Source organism: Bubalus bubalis, chromosome 11, assembly GCF_019923935.1.
Source record: "Bubalus bubalis isolate 160015118507 breed Murrah chromosome 11, NDDB_SH_1, whole genome shotgun sequence".
In the NCBI taxonomy this organism is placed as follows: Eukaryota; Metazoa; Chordata; class Mammalia; order Artiodactyla; family Bovidae; genus Bubalus; species Bubalus bubalis.
Window position 1 is genome coordinate 18,504,420 of NC_059167.1, and position 21,742 is coordinate 18,526,161.

At 37.4% G+C, this 21,742-nt stretch overlaps 1 protein-coding gene across 10 annotated transcripts in view; it reads left to right on the plus strand.

Annotated features, from left to right (window-relative positions):
* The window catches only part of NUMB (NUMB endocytic adaptor protein), a 162,419-nt gene that overhangs the window by 118,382 nt on the left and 22,295 nt on the right, over window positions 1-21,742 (plus strand). For 7 of the 10 annotated variants that reach the window (XM_025295244.2, XM_006055215.4, XM_045162034.1 and 4 more), the window contains 2 exons: window positions 4,032-4,106; window positions 8,429-8,461. In XM_025295244.2, the coding sequence (XP_025151029.1) occupies window positions 4,032-4,106; window positions 8,429-8,461 (108 nt within the window). The remainder of the gene's footprint in view (window positions 1-4,031; window positions 4,107-8,428; window positions 8,462-21,742) is intronic. The other 3 variants (XM_045162032.1, XM_045162035.1, XM_045162033.1) reach the window with 1 other exon arrangement.

The following is a 21,742-nucleotide window of genomic DNA, read 5'->3' on the forward strand; positions in this document are numbered from 1 at the left end:
ACACTAACAGTGACATAGCAGAAAGAACAAGTTAAAAAAAAAAAAAAATCCTGCTTAAAATTGCATCAAAAAAGATAAAATACCTGGGAGTAAACCTGACCAAAGAGGTGAAAGACTTACATGCTGAGAACGGTAAAACATTGATAAAGGAAATTGAAGACAGTTCCAAGAAATAAAATGATATCCCATGCTCTTGGGTTGGAAGAATTAATATTGTTAAAATGGTCATACTACCCAAAGCAATCTACAAATTTTGATGCAATTCCTATCAAATTACCTATGACATTTTTAACAGAAGTGGAACACATACTCCTAAAACTTATGTGGAACCAGAGAAGACCCAGAATTGCCAAGGCAATCCTGAGGAAAGAACAAAGCTGGAGGCATTAACCATGATCCCCCTCCCAACTTCAGGCAATACTACAAAGCTACAGTAGTAATAGTTGTTGAACAGTAGTTAAAACAACATGGTATTGGCATAAAATCAGACATATGGATCAGTGGAACAGAATAGTGAACCCAGAAATAAACGCGTACACCTATGGTCAATTAATCTTTGACAAAGGAGGCAAGAATATACATTGGAGAAAAGACAGTCTTTTCAGGAAGTGGTGTTAGGAAAGCTGGACAGCCACATATAAATCAGTGAAGTTAAAACACTCCCTCACACCACACACAAAAATAACTCAAACTCAAAATGTCCTAAAGACTTAAATATTAGACATGAGAACCATAAAACTCCTAGAAGAGAACATAGACAAAACATTCTCTGACGTAAATCCTAGCGATATTCTCTTAGATCAGTCTCCCAGTGCAAAAGAAATAAAAACAAAAGTAAACAAATGGGACTTAATCAAACTTAGAAACTTTTGTACAGCTAAGGAGGCCATAGACAAAAGACAACCTGTGGACTGGCAGAAAATACTTGCAAATGATATGACCAATGGGGGCTTAATTTCCACAATATATAAGCATTTCATACAGTGTAATATCAAAAAACAAACAACCCAGTCAAAGGGTGACTAGAAGACCTAAATAGACATTACTTCAAAGAAGACATACAGATGGCCAACAGGCACATTAAAAGATGCTTAACATTGCTGATTATTAGAGAAATGCAAATCAGAATTACAAAGAGGTATCCCTTCACAGCAGTCAGAAGGGCCATTAATCAAAAAGCCTACAAATAATAAATGCTGACAAGGGTTTGGAGAAAAGGGAATCCTCCTACACTATTGGTGGTAATATAAATTGGTACAGCCACAATGGAAAACAGTATGGAGTTTCCTTAAAAAAAAAACAAACTAAAACTAAAAATAGAATTACCATATGATCCAGTGATCACACTCCTGGGCTTATATCTGAGGAAAATTATAATTCCAAAAGATATATGCAGGTACTTCTATGGCAGTCCAGTGGTTAAGACTGCACGCTTCCACTTAGTTCCATCCCTGGTTGAGGAACGAAGATCCCACAAGCTGTGTGGTGCAGCCAAAACATAAACATGCACACACATACACACAAAAGATACATGCACCAATGTTCATAGCAGCTCTGTTTACAATAGTCAAGACATGGAAGCAACCTAAGTATCCATCAACAGATGAGTGGATAAAGGAGATGTGGTATATGTACACACACACGATGGAATATCACTCAGCCATAAGAAAGAATGAAATAATGTCATTTGCAGCAACATGAGTGGACCTAGAGATTATTATACTAAGTGAAGTAGTCAGAGTAGGGAAAGACAAATGTATGATGTCTCTTATATGTGGAATCTAAAAGAAATGATACAAATGAACTTGCAAAACAGAAACAAACTCAACAGATGTAAAAAATGTACTTACAGTTACTAAATGGGAAAGGGGAGGGAAGGGATAAATCAGGAGTTGGACTAACAGATGCACACTACTGTATATGAAATAGATAACCAATAAGGACCTACTTATAGCACAGGGAGCTATATTCAATATCTTGTAATAACCTATAATAAAAAAGAATCTGAGGAATATGTAAAATATATATAACTGAATATATTATTTGATTCACTTAAAAGTGAATCTTGCTGTTTTATGTTTATTCAAAATTACAGCAGTTACAATTATTTAGATATTTAAGTATTTTGCCCTTAGTTTATGATCTTTATATTGATACCTCAGGTATTTTGTTACCTAAAGTCTAGCAGTTTCCTAAATTGATTTTAATTATGTAGGTTTTATGCATTCAGTCAGTATTGGAAAGATGGGAGTAAAAATGAAAAATTCAATATATGAGCATTGTAAGACTATTGTGGGTCAGGCTGCTTGGGTCTGAGCATTCACTGGCTGAATGGTTTTGAGCAAGTTACTTAAACTCTCTATGCATGTGTTCCCTAGGGCACTAGTTATTGTGCCCATGAATTGCTACTGTTTCACCTTCATCCAGGGCCAAATGGTGGGAGATTCAGGGAGAGCGTAAGAAAGCAGAAGTCAGGATTGGGGGTGTTGACGCCACCTTTCTAGAAGCACAGTCTGTGAGAGGTGCGTGGCTCTTGCAGGTTTCCCTTGCTGCTCCCACTGACACCACCAGAGGGTTTCCTGAGGATTGGGGTGTGAAAGAACAAAAATAAATAAATAAAGGGATGAGGATCCCTGTACTTTTTGAGGATAAGGTATTCGCATACCTGGTCCTTGAGCCAGAGATAGAGTGCTTTTCCCAGAGTTCTGACTGTGCCATAGCTCTCCCTTTTGTATATCTGGCAGTGTTAAGTTCAAGCTGGAGGGACCAAAGGAGAGAGGAGGGGCATGGAAGGTAAACTCTCTGCCAGTTCAGAAATACCTTGAATTCTGATGTTCTCTGATTTATCGTACACTCTTTACGAGATCTCAGATAGGTGCTCCGTGCATTCTGTTCTGGTTTTATGATTTCATTCAGAGCATTGGACAGGATGCCATGCTCTGCTAAGTCACTTTAGTCGTGTCCAACTCTGTGCAGCCCTATAGACTGTAGCCCACCAGGCTCCTCTATCCATGGGATTCTCCAGGCAAGAATACTGGAGTGGGCTTCCATTTCCTTCTCCAGGGGATCTTCCCAACTCAGGGATTGACAATGAAGTCTCTCCTTCATTGACAGAGGGTTCTTTACCACTAGTGCCACCTGGGAAGCCAGGACAGGGTAAGACATGTCTACTCTCATCTTACCAGAACCAGACTCTAAATCTCCTTTTAAAAGAGCACTTGAGATATTGCCATCATCCATTGTACTTTTTAACCCAAGACTATTCCCATACTAAGATACAATTTGAATAATAATACTACCTTGCAAAAAAAAAAAGCACTTTTTAGCTCTCCATTGTCTCTGGGGTTCAGTACAGACTCATTTCAGTATTCAAGTTTCATAGCTGCATATACCTCATATTCTTGCCAGATGAGGAATACTTGCTGATGTATTATTATTCTATTCCACACCTATAGCTTTTGTTAAATTCTCCCTGCCTAAAATAGTTTTCCAGCCTTTCCCATATGGCTTCTTCAAGTTCTATACATATTTTAAAACTCAAATGTATTGTCTTAAAATTTTAGTTTTCAGCCCTCTTCTTATGTGCTTCCCATAAAAAGAGTATGTGATCTCTTCAGGCCTTGAATAGCTGTTGTTTTCCTTTGTACCTTTTCAGTATATACACACACACATGCTTTGTTTTAGGATTATTTTTTATGTCTAGAGATAAACAGTGTCTAGCACAAGCTTTTATGCCTCAGATTCACTAGATTCAGGTAACATTTACCTGAATGTTAACCTGACATTTACCTTTCCTTATCATGTTCTTTTTCACCTACTCCCCTTTAACAACTCTTTGAGACCTTTATTCTAAATCTCATTCATATGAGGACACCGAGGATAAGTAAAGTCACATTATCTTAACTGTTGTGTAATGCTATGAGTTTCTTGAGTGGAATTTTATTATTCAATTTTCTACCACATAATGCCTACCATATAGTAGCTACTCAGTAAACACAGCAATATCCCTAACTCTTCTCTTCTTTCTACAGTACCTTGGGCATGTAGAAGTTGATGAATCAAGAGGAATGCACATCTGTGAAGATGCTGTAAAAAGACTGAAAGCTGTATGTATTTGATGGTTGCCAGTGTTGATCTGTATGCTATAAACACTTTCTCAAAAGATTTTGCTCAGTAAATTTCAGTGATTCATTGTCCAGTAAGAACAGTGTTTCTTTTAAGGCAAAAGATGTGTGCTCATTAATAAAGAGCATTTCACGTTGTCCATCCAAAGATGTAAGTTTTAATGACCAGCTGCTTCAGTGTAGGCCAGACATTATCTAAAAGATAGTTTTAATTCAGAACCCATGTTAAACTAGTGGTATGAACTCTTATAGATAACTAGTATTCTAAAACCAGGGTAAAACTATTTCAGTCACTTAACCTAACTGTGATAACTGGGTTATAAATTAGTAATTTTAAATCTGTAGGAAACAGCTTTCCAGGAAAAAAAAAAGTATAAAATAGAGATATCTGTTAATGGCCGGTGAGGTTTATTTTGGGGAGACTTACTATCATTACTGCTATCCCCCAGTTTCCTTCTCTGTACTCCTCTAACATTAAGTATTTCCCTGCCTTTTGCACAAACTTCAGCATATTTGAAGTGGAGAGTCCTTTTCAAGGATCAATAATGTCTATTTTGCCTATTACGCCATAGAATACATCCCAGGCATATGCCTGTGTGTTTAATAAAAGGAGTTCAGAGTTCATAAAGGTTCAGATTAAGGTGTTAATAGGTTTGAAGTTTGGATAGGTTTGAAGAATGTTTCTTGGATTCTGACAGCCCTTTTTACAACCTTCCTTTTCTCCAATGTGTGGCCTTTCCTGCCTTTGCTGTGAAAGCTTTAAGCATTACTTCTGCATGCCCTTGCCCCAGCAGCATTAAATACTTGTTGCTTTGGGTTTGCTGGTATGCTAGGCTGCCACAAGTTTGGCTACTAATGAATGAGTGCTTTTTTTTCCCCCTCAATTTGCTTAATCAAAACTTTTCCATTTCTTGGTGTATTTTGACCTCTTATATATAATTGCTCAGTATAAAAGATATGAAATCAAGGAAGCAACCAACTCGTCAAAGTGGATTGTGTTTTCCAGCAAATGTCTGAATCTATTATAGAAAGGAAAGGAGGAGAAAAATAACTGATTATGGTATGCAAAAAACTTTAAAAAAAAAAGGATAACCCAGAACAATATACAGATACACATACATACCCTTTACCTCAGATTTTGGTTATTTAAATTCTTAAATGTTTGAATACCTTCTTAGTCTTATCTGTGCTCTTCATTTAATCATCATTAATGTTAAAGGAACTTCCTGGTTTTATAGACTTGCCATGTCCACCTAAATATGTTCCCGAGTTAAATGCAGCCGCAGATAATACAGTTTTCAAAGAAACTTAAATTCAGTCTCTTATTTAACAAAATAATTCTAAGTTCACTAAGAGAATAAGATTAAGAACACTTTTAAAGATTTTTAATTGAAGGATGATTGCTTTACAAAGTTGTGTTGGTTTCTTCTGTATAGGAACGTGAATCAGCCATAAATATATATATATATCCCCTCTTCCTTGAACGCTCTAGGTTGTCACAGAGCACCAGGCTGAGCTCTCTGTGTCAGTTTCCCATTTGTTAATACTCAATGAAACTTCCCCTTCTACTAAAACCCTGTCTAATGCTATATGGAAATGGTTGCAGAAAGTTGGAAGTCTTCAGATGTTGTTCATCCTCAGATCATATCATGTTAGTCTGCAAAAATACATGATTTTTGTCTTTTCATATTTTTACTACACAAATTTCTAGATGCCTTTTTTCCTCCTTTTACCAAACATTTATCTAACAAACATCTGTAATCTACTGTGCCAGATGCTTATATTGTGCCAAAAGCTGTGTCTGGGAAATGTGTTTATTTTCATAGATGATAAATACTCCTCTTAGAGTTTCAAATAAATGGAAGCAAACATAAAAATGTACAGACCTACAGACTGAAGAAGAAATAGTATATCTGGAACAAGTTTGAATGCCAAAAAGTTTTAAAATATAAAGAATTATGTAGCTCAAATGTACCAGTTAAATAGGAAAACAAACATCTTAAACCTATCACTCAAATGATTGTTGAACTAAAAATGTAATGTTCTAGTGTTTTTTAATTGTGAGAGATTGAAGTAGCAGGATAATTTGCAAGTACAGTTTTTTTATTTTCCTTCCAAGTGATTCGTTAAAATTTAGGATTACTTTAACTTCAATTAGAATTTATCAACATACTTAATATTCTCAAAGGAAAAGATACTATAATTAAACAAATACTTCTCAGAGCGTAGATATGTTTAATTTTTTTTTTACATTATATTCATAAAGTTAGGTACAGTGTTTTCAATTCATTTACTTTGTGGCATAATTTACTTAGCCACTTAGGGGTATAGGTTGTATAAGATAAATGACAGAAACGACTGTTGCCCATTTTCAGTGCCTTGATGACATGGTTGCAGAGTGAGGAGTACCGATTTTATAAAAAGCATTTGGGGCCTTTGGTTATCTTGCTTGATACTGGTGCAAGAGGACCTTTTAAAATGTCTTTTCTTCCCATTGTCTCTGTAAATGTCTTTCGCACTCTGTCTTGGTTTTAGACTAGTTTCATTACACTACCAGTTTCTAATATGGTGGTTTTTTATTCACTATTTGATATATTTGTTTTAATATATGTTCTTGTTTTAGCAGGTAAAAGAATCATAATTGTTTTTTAAATTAGTTTTATTCTCTAATCTAATAACTGTCTTGATGCATTTTGCACGTCATCTTTTTTCATTAACATCTGAGGTCTTTTATAAAAAGAAGGCAAACTCCATGTTTAACAGGAGCTTTTCTGGGAGCTAAATTAAATATTAATGAATCTTCTTCTGGTACCTTCCTGTCCTTAAAGAATGGTGAATCTTTTAACATGGCCTGCACCTTTTAAAAGCTGGTGGTTACCTAAAAGTCTAACAAAGCTAGAGTCCCCAAACTTGGCAGCAGAAATAAGCTTAGTCTTACTATGTAACTACTCACTTTCCTTATTATATTTCTAGCTTAAATTGAAAACATTTTGTGGAAATATTTGATGCTGTTTGTGTTTTTCAAAACCTAGAGAAAAAACAAACTATTTAGTGTTTGAGAATATTGAATGAATTTATAAATTATCTGTTGTTCAGTTAGGCACCTCTGTCTTCCACGATCTCCCGAGTTTGCTCAGATTCATGTCCATTGAGTTGGTGATGCTATCTAGCCATACCATCCTCTTAGATAAATCATCTAAGAGAGTCAAATTTCTGTATAGTTGTCTTTTTCTAGGCATTTGTTCACTGTTAATAACAGTTTATAAAAGGCAAAGGCTTAAAGTATAGTTCAGCCAAAACTAAGAAATGTTAACATTAAGCTAGCTTGGGTGAACTAGAACTCATCTACTTTGCATAAATTTTTCAGACTTTACATGGTGGCCAGTTTTCAAAATTTGTATATGCTTAAAAAATTGTGCTGGGATCACAGACACTTGTCTCTTTTTTACCTACATATACTTATAACTGTCACTGCAAATTACTTTATTCTAAAATAGAATTTTAAAAGAAAATACAACCATATTCCTCAGATTTCAGCTGTGGCTCACAGATGTGGTTTGGTTCTCAAATATATTCATTTTCTCAACTCCAATGAAAGCATTGGCCTTGTGTTCTTTATAGATGATTTATTCCGTGTTTGAAATCGAAAATATCTGTTAATTCCCTATGATTGCTGTGGAATTGATCAGCACATACATACATATAAATCAGTCCTAATGTATTAGTAAGAATTCTCTAAGTGACATCTTTAACTCAAAAAGAAAGTCTTAACAAGGATCCTCGCTGCACACTTATAATTTAAGTGTAGCATTTTTTAATGTTACTGTGTGATCATTTGAGTGTGGACTGGTTTTTTAATTGGTGACTTCCACATATTCAACCACTGATTTTAAATTGAAAAATGTATATCTACCAATATATTTACCACTTACTATTATGAAAGTTTTAATGCAAATCTCACCAAATCAGTATGTCATAATCTTTTTCTCTGCTGCCAAATTTGAATAATCTGTTTTAAACATCAAAAGAGAATGCTAAAGTAACTAGTTGCTCTGCATGAATACAGGTTCTGATATCTTCTCTTTCTGTGGATTCTTAGGCCGTACAGTATGTTTCCCTGCATTTTCATGCACCCTTCATTTTTCCCTGTCACTCCTGGTATGGATAACTCTTTAAAATTCTCACTTCCTCCCCTTCTCCTACTTTGCCCTTCACCTACCCTCTGTGTGTGCTTATTGCTGTGAAACCCTGGGACATTAAGCCCATACAATAATAGCGCTCGACTTGTCCCCCTGTTCCTCCAGGAAAGGAAGTTCTTCAAAGGCTTCTTTGGAAAAGTAAGTTTGATGCCACATTTGTGCCTTGCTTTATAAGGAGTTACACCCCTAGTATAGCATTAATGTATTTTTTAGAAAGAAGTACAGCTTTGGTTTCTTTATAATACAGGAATTGATTTGATGGAATATGGAAATTAATGAATCTGGAAGCTGCTGTCTATTGATATACCTGTGTGTTTGTTGATACTAAATCTGATAATTCCTAGGAAAGTCCAATAAATAAATCAAGTAGGTTAAAAAAGAATTGCTTCCTCAAAACTAGGTGTTTAAATAATTTGATTTAGCAAAATTGTTCATAATAGAATATTTTTGAACAAGTAGGCTTTACTTAGTGCTCAATATTGACAGAAAAGTAGGAAGAAATACTAAATTCAAGTGAAAATTAAATGTATCCTAAATTTTACATTTATTGCTATTACTTTTTTTCAATTTAAGTTAAATTTCAGGTGAAGTAAGTAAAGTATGTGAACTTATCTTTGGGAATCCTGTGGTTTTTAACCTGGGATGGTAACTTAAGAAAAACTATCTTAATTAGTAGTCTATCAAATGTATGTCATATGTGTAATATTCTTTATGTAGGTGCTTTTTAGTTTTTAGTTTTTTTTTTTAATATTTTTTCAATTTTTTTCTTTTTGGCTGCACCCAGCAGTATGTGGGAAATTCATTCCCTGGGCAGGGATTGAACCTGGGCCCTCTGCAGTGGAAACATAGAGGCTTAACCACTGGGCTGCGGGGGAAGTCCCATGTAGGTGCTTTTTAAAGAATGATTGTTCAGTGTTCAGATTTCCTTATAATGTGTAGGGTGACAATACAAAAATAGATAAATACATTTCTAACATTTTTGTGTCTAAGCTTATTGTTTAGTTTTTTTTTAATTTAAATTTATTTATTTTAATTGGAGGCTAATTACTTTACAATATTGTATTGGTTTTGCCATATATCAAACATGAATCCGCCATGGGTGTACACGTGTTCCCCATCCTGAACCCCCATCCCACCTCCTTCCCCATACCGTCCCTCTGGGTCATCCCAGTGCACCAGCCCCAAGCATCCTGTATCCTGCATCGAACCTGTATTGTTTAGTTTTGAGTAAGTGCCACAAAATAATTCAGACTGAGACAGTATAAAAAAACTACTGTCATTTTTATAACTCAGTGTACATTACTAAAAGTTTATGTGTTTATGTGATATAAAATATAAAAATCCCATCACAGTTAATTTTTCACTGGGTGGTTTTGTTACTTTAAAGAATTTTTTTTTTTTCTTTTTGGCCACACCACATGGCATGCCACACTTAGCTCCCTGACCAGGGATCAAACCTGTGCCCCCTACAGTGGTAGCTTGGAGTCTTAACTGCTGGCCTGCCAAGGAAGTCCCTAAGAAGGCCAGTTTTTTAAAATGATTAGTTTCCATTTCCTTCTCAGTTAAGTATTTTAGTTGTAACTCTTTTTATCCCCTCCACATGTTCTGGTTTAAGTTGGGCTTCCCTGGTGGCTCAGATGGTAAAGAATCTGCCTCCAGTGCAGGAGACCTGGGTTAGATCCCTGGGTCAGGCAGATCCCTGGAGAAGGGAATGGCTAACCACTCCAGTATTCTTGCCTGGAGAATTCCATGGACAGAGGAGCCCGGCATGCTCCATGAGGTCACCAAAAGTTGGATGCAACTGAGCAACACTTCCACTTCACTTCTGGTTTAAGCTACCATTATACTAAAGTAAACAATTTTGAAGGATTTTAGATTGACTGGTTTATTCAGTACCTGCTGTCAGTCTGAAATACAAAGTCATGTAGTGTATCCACACATGTCACAGTAAAACTTTTAGTAGGTATTTTGAGCCTGAATCAGATTAACAGGTCCATAGAATGTGAGTCACATTAACAGGTCCATAGACTGTGGGATCTATAACTAGAAAGAATTAATCCTGTAGACACTTGGACACTTATAAATAGGCATCCTGATTGTTAAGCGAATTTTTTGGTGGAGCATTTTTTCTTTTCCAAATATAATTTCTCAAAGCAATTTCACATGAACCCAATTAAAATATAATATTAAGTATTTTCTAAGTGATCAGTTTTTAATGTATCTACTTTGGTAAAGCAGTCTTATCTATGAATGCTGCTGCTGCTAAGTTGTTTCAGTCATGTCCGACTCTGTGCGACCCCATAGACGGCAGCCTACTGGGCTCCCCTGTCCCTGGGATTCTCCAGGCAAGAACACTGGAGTGGGTTGCCATTTCCTTCTCCAATGCATGAAAGTGAAAAGTGAAAGTGAAGTCGCTCAGTCATGTCCGACTCTTAGTGACCCCATGGACTGCAGCCTACCAGGCTCCTCCGTCCATAGGATTTTCCAGGCAAGAGTACTGGAGTGGGGTGCCATTGCTTTCTCTGTATGAATGCTAGGATGTAGAAAATATTAATGTGGTTTATAAAAAAATATGTTAAAGTGTGTTTTTTTAGAAGGTTATAGCATCATATTAAAGGACAAAAATAGCTATCACGTGAGAATCAGTTCCCAGGTGACAATATTCATTGCTGTGTATAATGAGGTCATTGTGCATTTAATGTCACTGAACTGGGTCACACCATGCTTCTTAGCTATTTTTACTGCATTTTGCTACATTGCAAATTTAATATGGTATGAGAAAGAAAACTATGAATTATCTCACTTAATCCTTACAGTAACCCTGAAATTATTATTTTCTCCTGTCTTACAGTGAGAAAACTGAAGTTTACAGAGGGTTAAATGACCTGCCTGAATTCACATATACAATAAGTGGTAGAGTCTAGATTTGAACCCAGATAATCTGATTTCAGAGTCTATATTGTTAAATCACTTTGCTCTACAATCACTCTATTTCCAGATTATTTACAAGCAAAGTTTAAGAGATTTAACCTTATAAAGATGTTAGTAAATAAAGAGCATCCTAAAACTCATTTTATTTTCTACCTTTCTTCTTTAAAGGTAGCAATTTAATTTTGCATTTTTGTCTCTGGTCAATTTACTTTATTATTAAATCTTTAAAGAATCTTTTCCAGTGGTTCAAATAACATTTTATTTATCTAGAGATGTTTAAATCATACTAGTGAGATTTTCTTAAAAGATACTAATCTGTCCCATAATGTGAACAAATATGACCCTTAGAATTCTTTTTTTCTTTTTTAAAAATTTTACTTATTTTTTAATTGAAGGATAACTGCTTTACCGAATTTTGTTGTTTCCTGTCAAACTGACCCTTAGAATTCTTTTTATTTTTCAGTTTTATTGAGATATAATCGACATACAGCAATATATGTTTAAGGTGTACACAATAATGATTCGAGTTCATATGTCATGAAATAGTTACTAAGATAAGTTTAGTGATCCTCTCCATCTCATAGAGATACAATGCAGAATTCTTACGTTATTGTGGGGAGAATTATTTTTATGGCCAGGCAGTTCATTCTTTTTTATTTTTCCCAGGCAGTTCATTCTTACACACAATTTTTTTTTTTTAATTACAGTTAACTCATTCAAAGAGTTTGGAAGCCAAGGTGGGGGGGAAGCATCACCCATAATCTTTCCAGAAATTTACGTGTAAATGAAAACTTTTCTTGAATTTGGAGCCTTTTATACTTTTCAAGTTGCCATCATTTAACTCACTTTCAACACTAATCTACAAGTTGTCTGGTGAAAGGGATTTGGTTTGTTGAGTTTGCTTAGTCATTTGTGTTTTGATGAAAGCTAAAAATGAAGAATCTCATAGAACAGTATGTTAGGGAGTTTTTATCTAGTGCAACTCCTCATAAATTTTGATACTTTCTTAGCCTTCATGTTATGTATGTTTTAATGGTCAAACAGTTATCAAGAGTTTCCACCAAACATATTTGCATAACAGTAGATGCGTGAACGGAGAAGGCAATGGCACCCCACTCCAGTACCCTTGCCTGGGAAATCCCATGGACGGAGGAGCCTGGTGGGCTGCAGTCCATGGGCTCACTAAGAGTTGGACGCAACTGAGCAACTTCACTTTCACTTTTCACTTTCACGCATTGGAGAAGGAAATGGCAACCCACTCCAGTGTTCTTGCCTGGAGAATCCCAGGGACGGGGGAGCCTGGTGGGCTGCCATCTGTGGGGTTGCATAGAGTCGGACACGACTGAAGCGACTTAGCAGCAGCAGATGGGTGAAAGAATTATTAGCCCTGATGAATTATTAGTTCTCCTGATGATGAGGAGAACTGCTGCTGCTTTTCCCTTAGTTGTCCTGGACCTGAATACTCTGCCCTGTTCCTGTCAGGGGCCTGACCTCCCTGTTCCTCCATCTAATGGAAGCAGTACTTTCAGAAGCTTTATTAATGAGTAACAGATAAACCTGGGTGTCTTACAGGTCTGTGTTATTAACCCATTGTAAGATTACATACATCTTAAAACGGGGAAAAAAAACCTAAGACTCTGAAATATCTTTTTCTAAACTTAGCTACATTAAATTGCTCATTATTTTAAGAAAGCCAAGAATATTCTCAACTTTTTAGAAAGTACTATATACAGCTCCTAGTGTATTTGGCTGTACTTGGCAAATGTTTTATTAATATTAGCAAGCAATTACATGGCCCTTAACATTTGAAAAGGATCTTAAATTTTAATGTATTTGAGGAAACTCATGAGCTAAATAAATCTGTATTACCATTTTACGAGGAACTCACTGAACATAAAGATATAAAGTGTTTTTAGGCCACCCTGTTAGGTCTCTTTTTAAAGCCATCGTATTAGAAAAACTCAGTTCAATCTGCCTCCTGTTAGTCTTTGTCCTGTGTATCTCTTTACTGCTGACACAAAACACTTTACTTTTAGTCACCGAATGTATAGAGATTTTTTTTCCCCTACACCAAGCAATTATCCTTGACACCAGCTGAGACACTACAGTTTAACTCAGTTCTAACCCTGTCTACTTGGAGATAGTGTCAGACCGCACAGATTTAAGGATTCAGTCTCATAAGACTGGTCCCACCTACTTCAGATGCCAATTACAGGTAGTCGGTCCCCAGGTTACTTGTAGTAACTTCTGTCTCTGACTACAAATTGGAGGTTCCCATGACCTCCTCCTCAGGTTTCATTAATTTGCTAGAACAGCTCACAGAACTCAAGGAAACAGTTAAATTTACCAGTTTATTAAAGGACGTGGTAAAGGATACCGACGAAGAGCCAGATGGAGACATACGTACGGCAAAGCCTGGGAGTGACCCAAGGGCAAGAGCTTGTGTCCCTGTGAAATCGGAGTATGTCACCTTCTCATGTGCATGTGTTTGCCAACCTGGAAGCTCTCGGAACCTTGTATTATTAGGATTTTGTGGTGGCTTCCTCGTGTAGACATGATAGATTATTAATTCCAGTTCCATCTCCTCTTCCTTTTTAGAGGATGGAGGAATAAGACTGAAAATCCTAAGCTTCTCATCATGACTTGGTGGTTCTGGTGACAAGTTCTTACCAGGAGCCCACCCAGGATTGTATCATTGCACAAAAGATGCTCCTAGTGTTCTTAGCACTTAGGAATTTACAAGGGTTTTAAGAGCCTTGTGTCAGGGATGGGATCAGAGAACAAATGTCAGGACAAGAGATGCTCTTTGTGTTCTTGTTGCATGGGGAATTTCAAGGATTTCAGGAACTCTGTGCCAGGAACCAGGGGCAAATACCAGTGTATATTTTCTAGTATCTCACAGCCATCTACTTGTATTTATAGAGAGCTTTATACTTAGTGATGTGTTTTGACCTACTTTCTAACTTGCTACTCAAAACAGTTTAGTGAATTAGACATGATAGTTGATGAAACTACATTTTACAAATGAATAAACAAGCTCAAAGAGGTTGCCCAGCTAGTAGTAAATGGTAGTGCCTACCCTGAAACGAAGGTTTTCTGAAACGTAGTGCCGCATGCCTTCTGCCCAGTGTTGGTCTGTTTTCCTCAAGAGGCTTTCAATACAGTGAATGGAAAAATGTCAGATGCAGGGGACACTAGACTGCTCAAGGGCGTGAATGCTTCCCACAAATGTACATTGTATGGCCTGCACACAGTTCATAAATTTAAATTAGTTGCCAGTATTTCAAACATTGAAAGCTTTCAGATTGAAACTATTGTATCTATTTTAGGAATGGCAGATCTGGCAAAACAGCTAACTTTGTATGCGGAGCTGAGTAGCTGTTATGCCCTTTGGTTGCCTGTTGCCACATCCCTGTAGCTCCCTGTTGTCCTCACCGTCTGATTCACTCATTTTGTTACCTGCTTTTAACCCTGTGGGGATGTGAGTTTGTGAACTCCTCCCTAGGCTATTATTTAATTTGGGGGAGGGGGTTAACCACTTCTAACTGTATAAAAATCACCAAAAATATTGTAATATCTCTTATAACAGATATTGTTAATGTACTGCCAGATATATATTTTTTCAAGTTTTTATGCTATTACAATTGTTAAATGGCATCATTAGAAATGGTTATGTTTTAGAGAATACATAGTTGAAAAGTAGCGCATGGTTATATTGGTTGCAACTAATTCTCAAGAGTAAAACATTTAAATGGTATTCATGACCACGTTAAGTCAGTGTGCTCACATCTACATTCTATTTAGATTTCCTATGTTTTTTCCTTAATGGCAGATTGTACTTAGACTACTCTGGGTCCTTTCCTCTACAAGTGAGGGAGTATCTACTGCCTCTTTCCTTTTCTTCCTTTCTGCTTTTTAAATTCCCATGCCCTTTCTTCTATAAAATTTACCCTCTCTCATATCATATTAAATGCACCTTTTACGATTTGTTTTTGAAGTGCAATATAACAAATTTCTAAAGAAGCAAAAATAAAAAGACAATCCCAGGAGTCATTAGAATATTTCCATTGATTCTTGGTTTCAGTATTTCCTGTAACGTGATCAACTAATATGTCAAATGGCCTGGCCACTGATCTTTTCTAGACTGAAAAAAAAAAACCAACTCATTAACCTTTGAAGTTGTTTTTTTTTAATTTGTATTCATAAGGAGTCAGTGGTTCTCAAGCCCAAAGTCACAGTTAGTGTCTAAAACATACTAGGAACTATACTAGGCTACCCAGATCAACGATGAGCAAGATGGTCTCCATTTATTTAGTCCAGTTTATTCTCACTTTCAGATGACTATTTGGCTATGCTTTCCTTTTCCTTAAATCTCCAGAATTTCTTACTCTGTTCTCTCTTTCAGTTGATGACCTTGCTTCCTACCTCACTGAACAGATAGAATCAGCTGGAAGAGAACTCTCAGACACAATACCACATCTTCTCACCTACATGCATCTGTGCACATATATTCTATTTTCCCTCCTATTCAAGGGATAAGCTGTCTGTGTTCCTAGCTGAGGCCAGCTCCTCCACAAAATTCTTATTCCAGCTCTTCAGTATTGCTATCCCTCATCCTCCATAATGAGTTTTTCTTTCTCTAGTGGATTGTCCATTAGCATGAAAATAAACCTTCTTTTTAAACGGAGGTTTCTTCTTGGTGCCTTCAGTTTCTGCTCTGCTTTACTCTCTTGAACACTCTATCAGACTTTTACCCTCACCACTTGTCAGGTCATCTGTATTATTATTCCAGTGGTTCTATTTACTCAACCTATCAACAGCATTTGACTTAGCCCATCCCTCCCACTCCTTGAAACACTATTTGTTTGGAGTTAAGGGGTCATACTGTCTTCATTTTCCCTTATATTGCTGCCTACTTCTCAGTCTGTGGACTCTACCTATGCTTGTCCCTTGATGATCTCATCCAGTGTCACGGATTTAAATACCATCTCTATGCTGATGATTTTGAAGTTTCTATCTCCAGACATCTCCCATAAATTCCAGAGTGGTATTTCCATCTTAGAAACAGTATAGCATAGGGGTCAAGGACAGACTGGAGATCTGGATTCAATTCAGTTCAGTCGCTCAGTTGTGTCTGACTCTTTGCGACCCCATGAACTGCAGCACGCCAGGCCTCCCTGTCCATCACCAACTCCCGGAGTTCACTCAAACTCATGTCCATTGAGTCGGTGATGCCATCCAGCCATCTCATCCTCTGTCATCCCCTTCTCCTGCCCCCAATCCCTCCCACCATCAGTCTTTTCCAGTGAGTCAACTCTTCGCATGAGGTGGCCAAAGTATTGGAGTTGCAGCTTTAGCATCAGTCCTTCCAGTGAAAACCCAGGGCTGATCTCCTTCCGAATGGACTGGTTGGATCTCCTTGCAGTCCAAGGGACTCTAAAGAGTCTTCTCCAACACCACAGTTCAAAAGCATCAATTCTTCGGTGCTCAGCTTTCTTCACAGTCCAACTCTCACATCCATACGTGACCACTGGAAAAACCTTAGCCTTGACTAGATGGACCTTCGTTGGCAAAGTAATGTCTCTGCTTTTGAATATGCTGTCTAGGTTGGTCATAACTTTCCTTCCCAGGAGTAAGCATCTTTTAATTTCATGGTTGCAGTCACCATCTGCAGTGATTTTGGAGCCCCCCAAAATAAAGTCTGACACTGTTTACCCATCTATTTTCCATGAAGTGATGGGACCAGATACCATGATCTTCGTTTTCTCAATGTTGTGCTTTAAGCCAACTTTTTCACTCTCCTCTTTCACTTTCATCAAGAGGCTTTTTAGTTCCTCTTCACTTTCTGCCATAAGGGTGGTGTCATCTGCATATCTGAGGTTATTGATATTTCTCCCAGCAATCTTGATTCTAGCTTGTGCTTCCTCCAGCCCAGCGTTTCTCATGTACTCTGCATATAAGTTAAATAAGCACGGTGGCAGTATTCAGCCTTGACGTACTCCTTTTCCTATTTGGAACCAGTCTGTTCTTCCATGTCCAGTTCTAACTGTTGCTTCCTGACCTGCCTATAGGTTTCTCAAGAGGCAGGTCAGGTGGTCTGGTATTCCCATCTCTTGAAAAATTTTCCACAGCTTATTGTGATCCACACAGTCAAAGGCTTTGGCATAGTCAGTAAAGCAGAAACAGATGCTTTTCTGGAACTCTCTTGCTTTTTTGATGACCCAGCAGATGTTGGCAATTGATCTCTGGTTCCTCTTCCTTTTCTAAAACCAGCTTGAACATCTGGAAGTTCACGGTTCACGTATTGCTGAAGCCTGGCTTGGAGAATTTTGAGCATTACTTTACTAGCGTGTGAGATGAGTGCAATTGTGCGGTAGTTTGAACATTCTTTGGCATTGCCTTTCTTTGGGATTGGAATGAAAACTGTCCTTTTCCAGTCCTGTGGCCACTGCTGAGTTTTCCAAATTTGCTGGCATATTGAGTGCAGCACTTTCACAGCATCATCTTTCAGGATTTGGAATAGCTCAACTGGAATTCTGTCACCTCCCCTAGCTTTGTTCATAGTGATGCTTTCTAAGGCCCACTTGACTTCACATTCCAGGATGTCTGGCTCTAGGTGAGTGATCACACCATTGTGATTATCTTGGTCGTGAAGATCTTTTTTGTACAGTTCTTCTGTGTATTCTTGCCATCTCTTCTTAATATCTTCTGCTTCTGTTAGGTCCATACCATTTCTGACCTTTATCGAGCCCATCTTTGCATGAAATGTTCCCTTGGTATCTCTAATTTTCTTGAAGAGATCTCTAGTCTTTCCCATTCTGTTGTTTTCCTCTATTTCTTTGCCTTGATCGCTGAGGAAGGCTTTCTTATCTCTCCTTGCTGTTCTTTGGAACTCTGCATTCAGATGCGTATATCTTTCCTTTTCTCCTTTGCTTTTTGCTTCTCTTCTTTTCATAGCTATTTGTAAGGCCTCCTCAGACAGCCATTTTGCTTTTTTGCATTTCTTTTCCATGGGGATGGTCTTGATCCCTGTCTCCTGTACAATGTCACGAACCTCCGTCCATTGTTCATCAGGCACTCTATCTATCAGATCTAGTCCCTTAAATCTATTTCTTACTTCCACTGTATAATCATAAGGGATTTGATTTAGGTCATACCTGAATGGTCTGGTGGTTTTCCCTACTTACTTCAATTTAAGTTTGAATTTGGCAATAAGGAGTTCATTATCTGAGCCACAGTCAGCTCCTGGTCTTGTTTTTGCTGACTATAGAGCTTCTCCATCTTTGGCTGCGAAGAACATAATCAATCTGATTTCGGTGTTGACCATCTGGTGATGTCCATGTGTGTATTTAATCCTGGCTCAGCTGCTTATTAGTTTTGTGACCTTGGGAGATGTTTTTAACCATTTTGTACCTCAGCTTCCCCATCTATTACCAAAAAAAAAGGGGTGGGAGGGATACTAATTCCAACTTCATGTGATTGTTCTGAAGATTAAATTAGTAAATACAAGCAAAGTGTACAGAATAGCTTGCTATATGAACAAGTGTCAGTATCATTAGCATCAAACATTTCACCCTAAGGCATTTCATATTAATGTGTCACAAACCAAATTCTAAACTCTTCCCCGGACTGCTCTTCCCTAGTCTTTCCCATCCCAGTCCCTCTGCTTAAGCCACAAATCCTGGATCTGATCTTGACTTCTTCCGCTTTTACCTTATATCATCCTGTCAGCAGTTCCTGTCTGACTACCTCCACCACTACCCTGGTCCATGCCAGCTCCTCTGCTTACCTGAGTCATTGCATTAATGTTCTACTCAATCTGCTTTCATCATTATTCCTCTGTTATCTGTTCTCAAGATATCAGTCTGAGTGATCTTTTTAAGACAGATCTGATTGTTTCCCTATGGCAGTTGGTCCTCCAGTAGCTTTCTGACCTACCCAGAGTAAAAACCAAAGTCTTCTGGGCCTAGTGGGCCATTGTACATGAATTCCCTCTGTCCCTTTTCCTATCTTCTCCTATTCTTGCTTCCTCTGTTTCAGCCATACTAGCCTCCCTGCTCTTCCTTGAGTATACCAGGTATGCTTCCACTTCAGGACCTTTGCACTTGCCATAACCTCTAATCTGGAACACTCATCATCCAGATATGTGTGTGGCTCACTTTCTCATCTCTTCCCATTCTTTGCTTAAAAGCCCCATTTTCACTGAGGCAGTCACTGAGAGAACCTTATTTTAAATTTCAAATACCACCTTCTTCTATATATAAACACTCACTGTTCCCCTTCCTAGTTTTATTTTCCTCTGATAGAAGTTATCACCATCTGTCGTAGCATCAGTTCAGTTCAGTCGCTCAGTCGTGTCAATTCTTTGTGACCCCATGGACTACAGCACACCAGCCTTCCCTGTCCATCACCAACTCCTGGAGCTTACTCAAACTCATGCATTTTACTAATTTGGTTTTTAGTTCTTCCTCACTAAAACATAAGCTTTCTGTGGACAGACCTGTTTTGTTCCTGGCTGAGTCTTTAATGCCTAGAATAGTATGTGGTCCATGATGGCTACTCCAACGTGTCTGAGTGAGTGAATGTCAGATGCACCGCTTTCAAGTTCACCCTGTAGTAAAACCAGACAGGTTTAAAAAAAAGTTAGCAAATTGTGTAACAATAACAAGTACTGTTGGAGCAGAGAGGGAGAATGAATGCAAGAGATTGTGTTCAAGGCTTCTGAGAGGGGATGATACTTAAGGTTGAGACTTAAGACTATGAGTTCCAGTTACACTAAGAGGAGAAAGGCATAGAAGGAGCAGCATTAACAGCCACTGGGGTGAGGAGATCATTCATTCACCCTAGGTATATACGAAAGGAGACAGGAGGTAAGACCTAAGTTTATGGTAAAGATGACCACGGTGGTGAGGGGTCTTTCACTGTGAGAAGAGGTGTAATGAATTTGGTTTCAGACAGGTTGAATTTTAGGTCCCTGTGGAATTTCCACTTTTTCTATTATATACGTTTGAAATATGAACTTAATATTAGAATAATTTCTGTTCTAGGTTCCTTCTTCCCCTTTAAAAAGTGATTTGGCATACTGGAAGAGCTCAACTGCCTCAAAAAATCTCAGTTTTGTTGTTTGGTTCATGACATGCTATTATCCTTATTTTTTCCTGAAAGCCTTTAAAGGCCCTTCTCACTTAAGAAAGTGCAAGATAAAAGTTACTGTATTTTTAATAAAGCAGCCATTGGAGATAGTACCAGTCTCAAATTCTATAGAAAGTTGTGTTTTTCTTTACTGCTCTTTCTTTTGAAGATACATACTGTATCTTGGAATTTTAAGACAAAATTTGTTCATTACACAGTCTGTTCAGAAATTAAATGTCATCTAATAGATTTGAAGGCCCTTCTCAGATTTTTTTTTAAAAAGAAGTTGTCTTGTTCATTCATTACAAGGCACTCTGTGCCATGGTTGCCTGCTAATATGTTATTACACCATAATGACTGGGTTATCTCTGTGTGTAGGTGTGGCAGAAAGACTGACCAGAGATTCTTTACATACTGGGTACCCTTGAAGACCTCTTTGGTGTGTAGCAGAAAAGAGCTCTGCACAGTAGAATGGCATATCACTGTTGCTCAGAAAGAGTGACTTGCTCTAATCTTCCTGCCCAAATTGGCCTTGTTTGCTGCTGTTGCTTCTTAACATTTCATAGCTAAGCCAAATTACGCTTCTGTGTGTCTTTATAGCATTCCTTTGCTTTGGCTTACATTAGAACACCTTTTGCTCTTATCGTATTCTCAGCACAATTGTTTTGCCCCCAATATTACTTCTATTTATGTTGATTAATTGCATGTTCTTATCTCAGTGTTGGCCTTGGGAATCACAGAACTTTAGAGTTGGACTGCACCTGAGTTCAGGTCTCAGTTAATGTAATAATTTATATATATAATATTATATATTGTACTATAATAAACTAGTGGGATATAAGGACATTTGTTTTAAAAAATAGAAAAGAAAAAGAATTCAGGGGCAATTCCAAACAGATCTAATATTTCAATATAATGAATTGTCCTTCCAAAACCCTTTTATAAAGTTGTATTGTTATAAATCCATGTCCATTTGTTTACATATTGTCTGGCTGCTTTTGTGCAGCAAGGCAGACTTGAGTAGATGACACAGACTATATGGCCTGCAAAGCCATAGTTATTTGGTATCTGGTCCTTCATAGAAAGTTTCCTAATCTGTGATTTAAACAGTTTAGAAACTTAATTTTCCAACTGGAAATCTGAAGTATTTCCCCAAATAACAACAATATGTATAACAAAAGAGTGACTGTAAGAACCTGTCAACATCCTGAGAACCCTACCAACTTATGATCTCCATCCTTGAAAAAAACTTTCTGAAGTGGTATTGACTTAAAAAAAACAACAGGCAGCTGGACATAAGTAGGTAGATGGCAGTTCTTTATTGTAATTAGTTATTTCATTGCTTTTTATTATGAG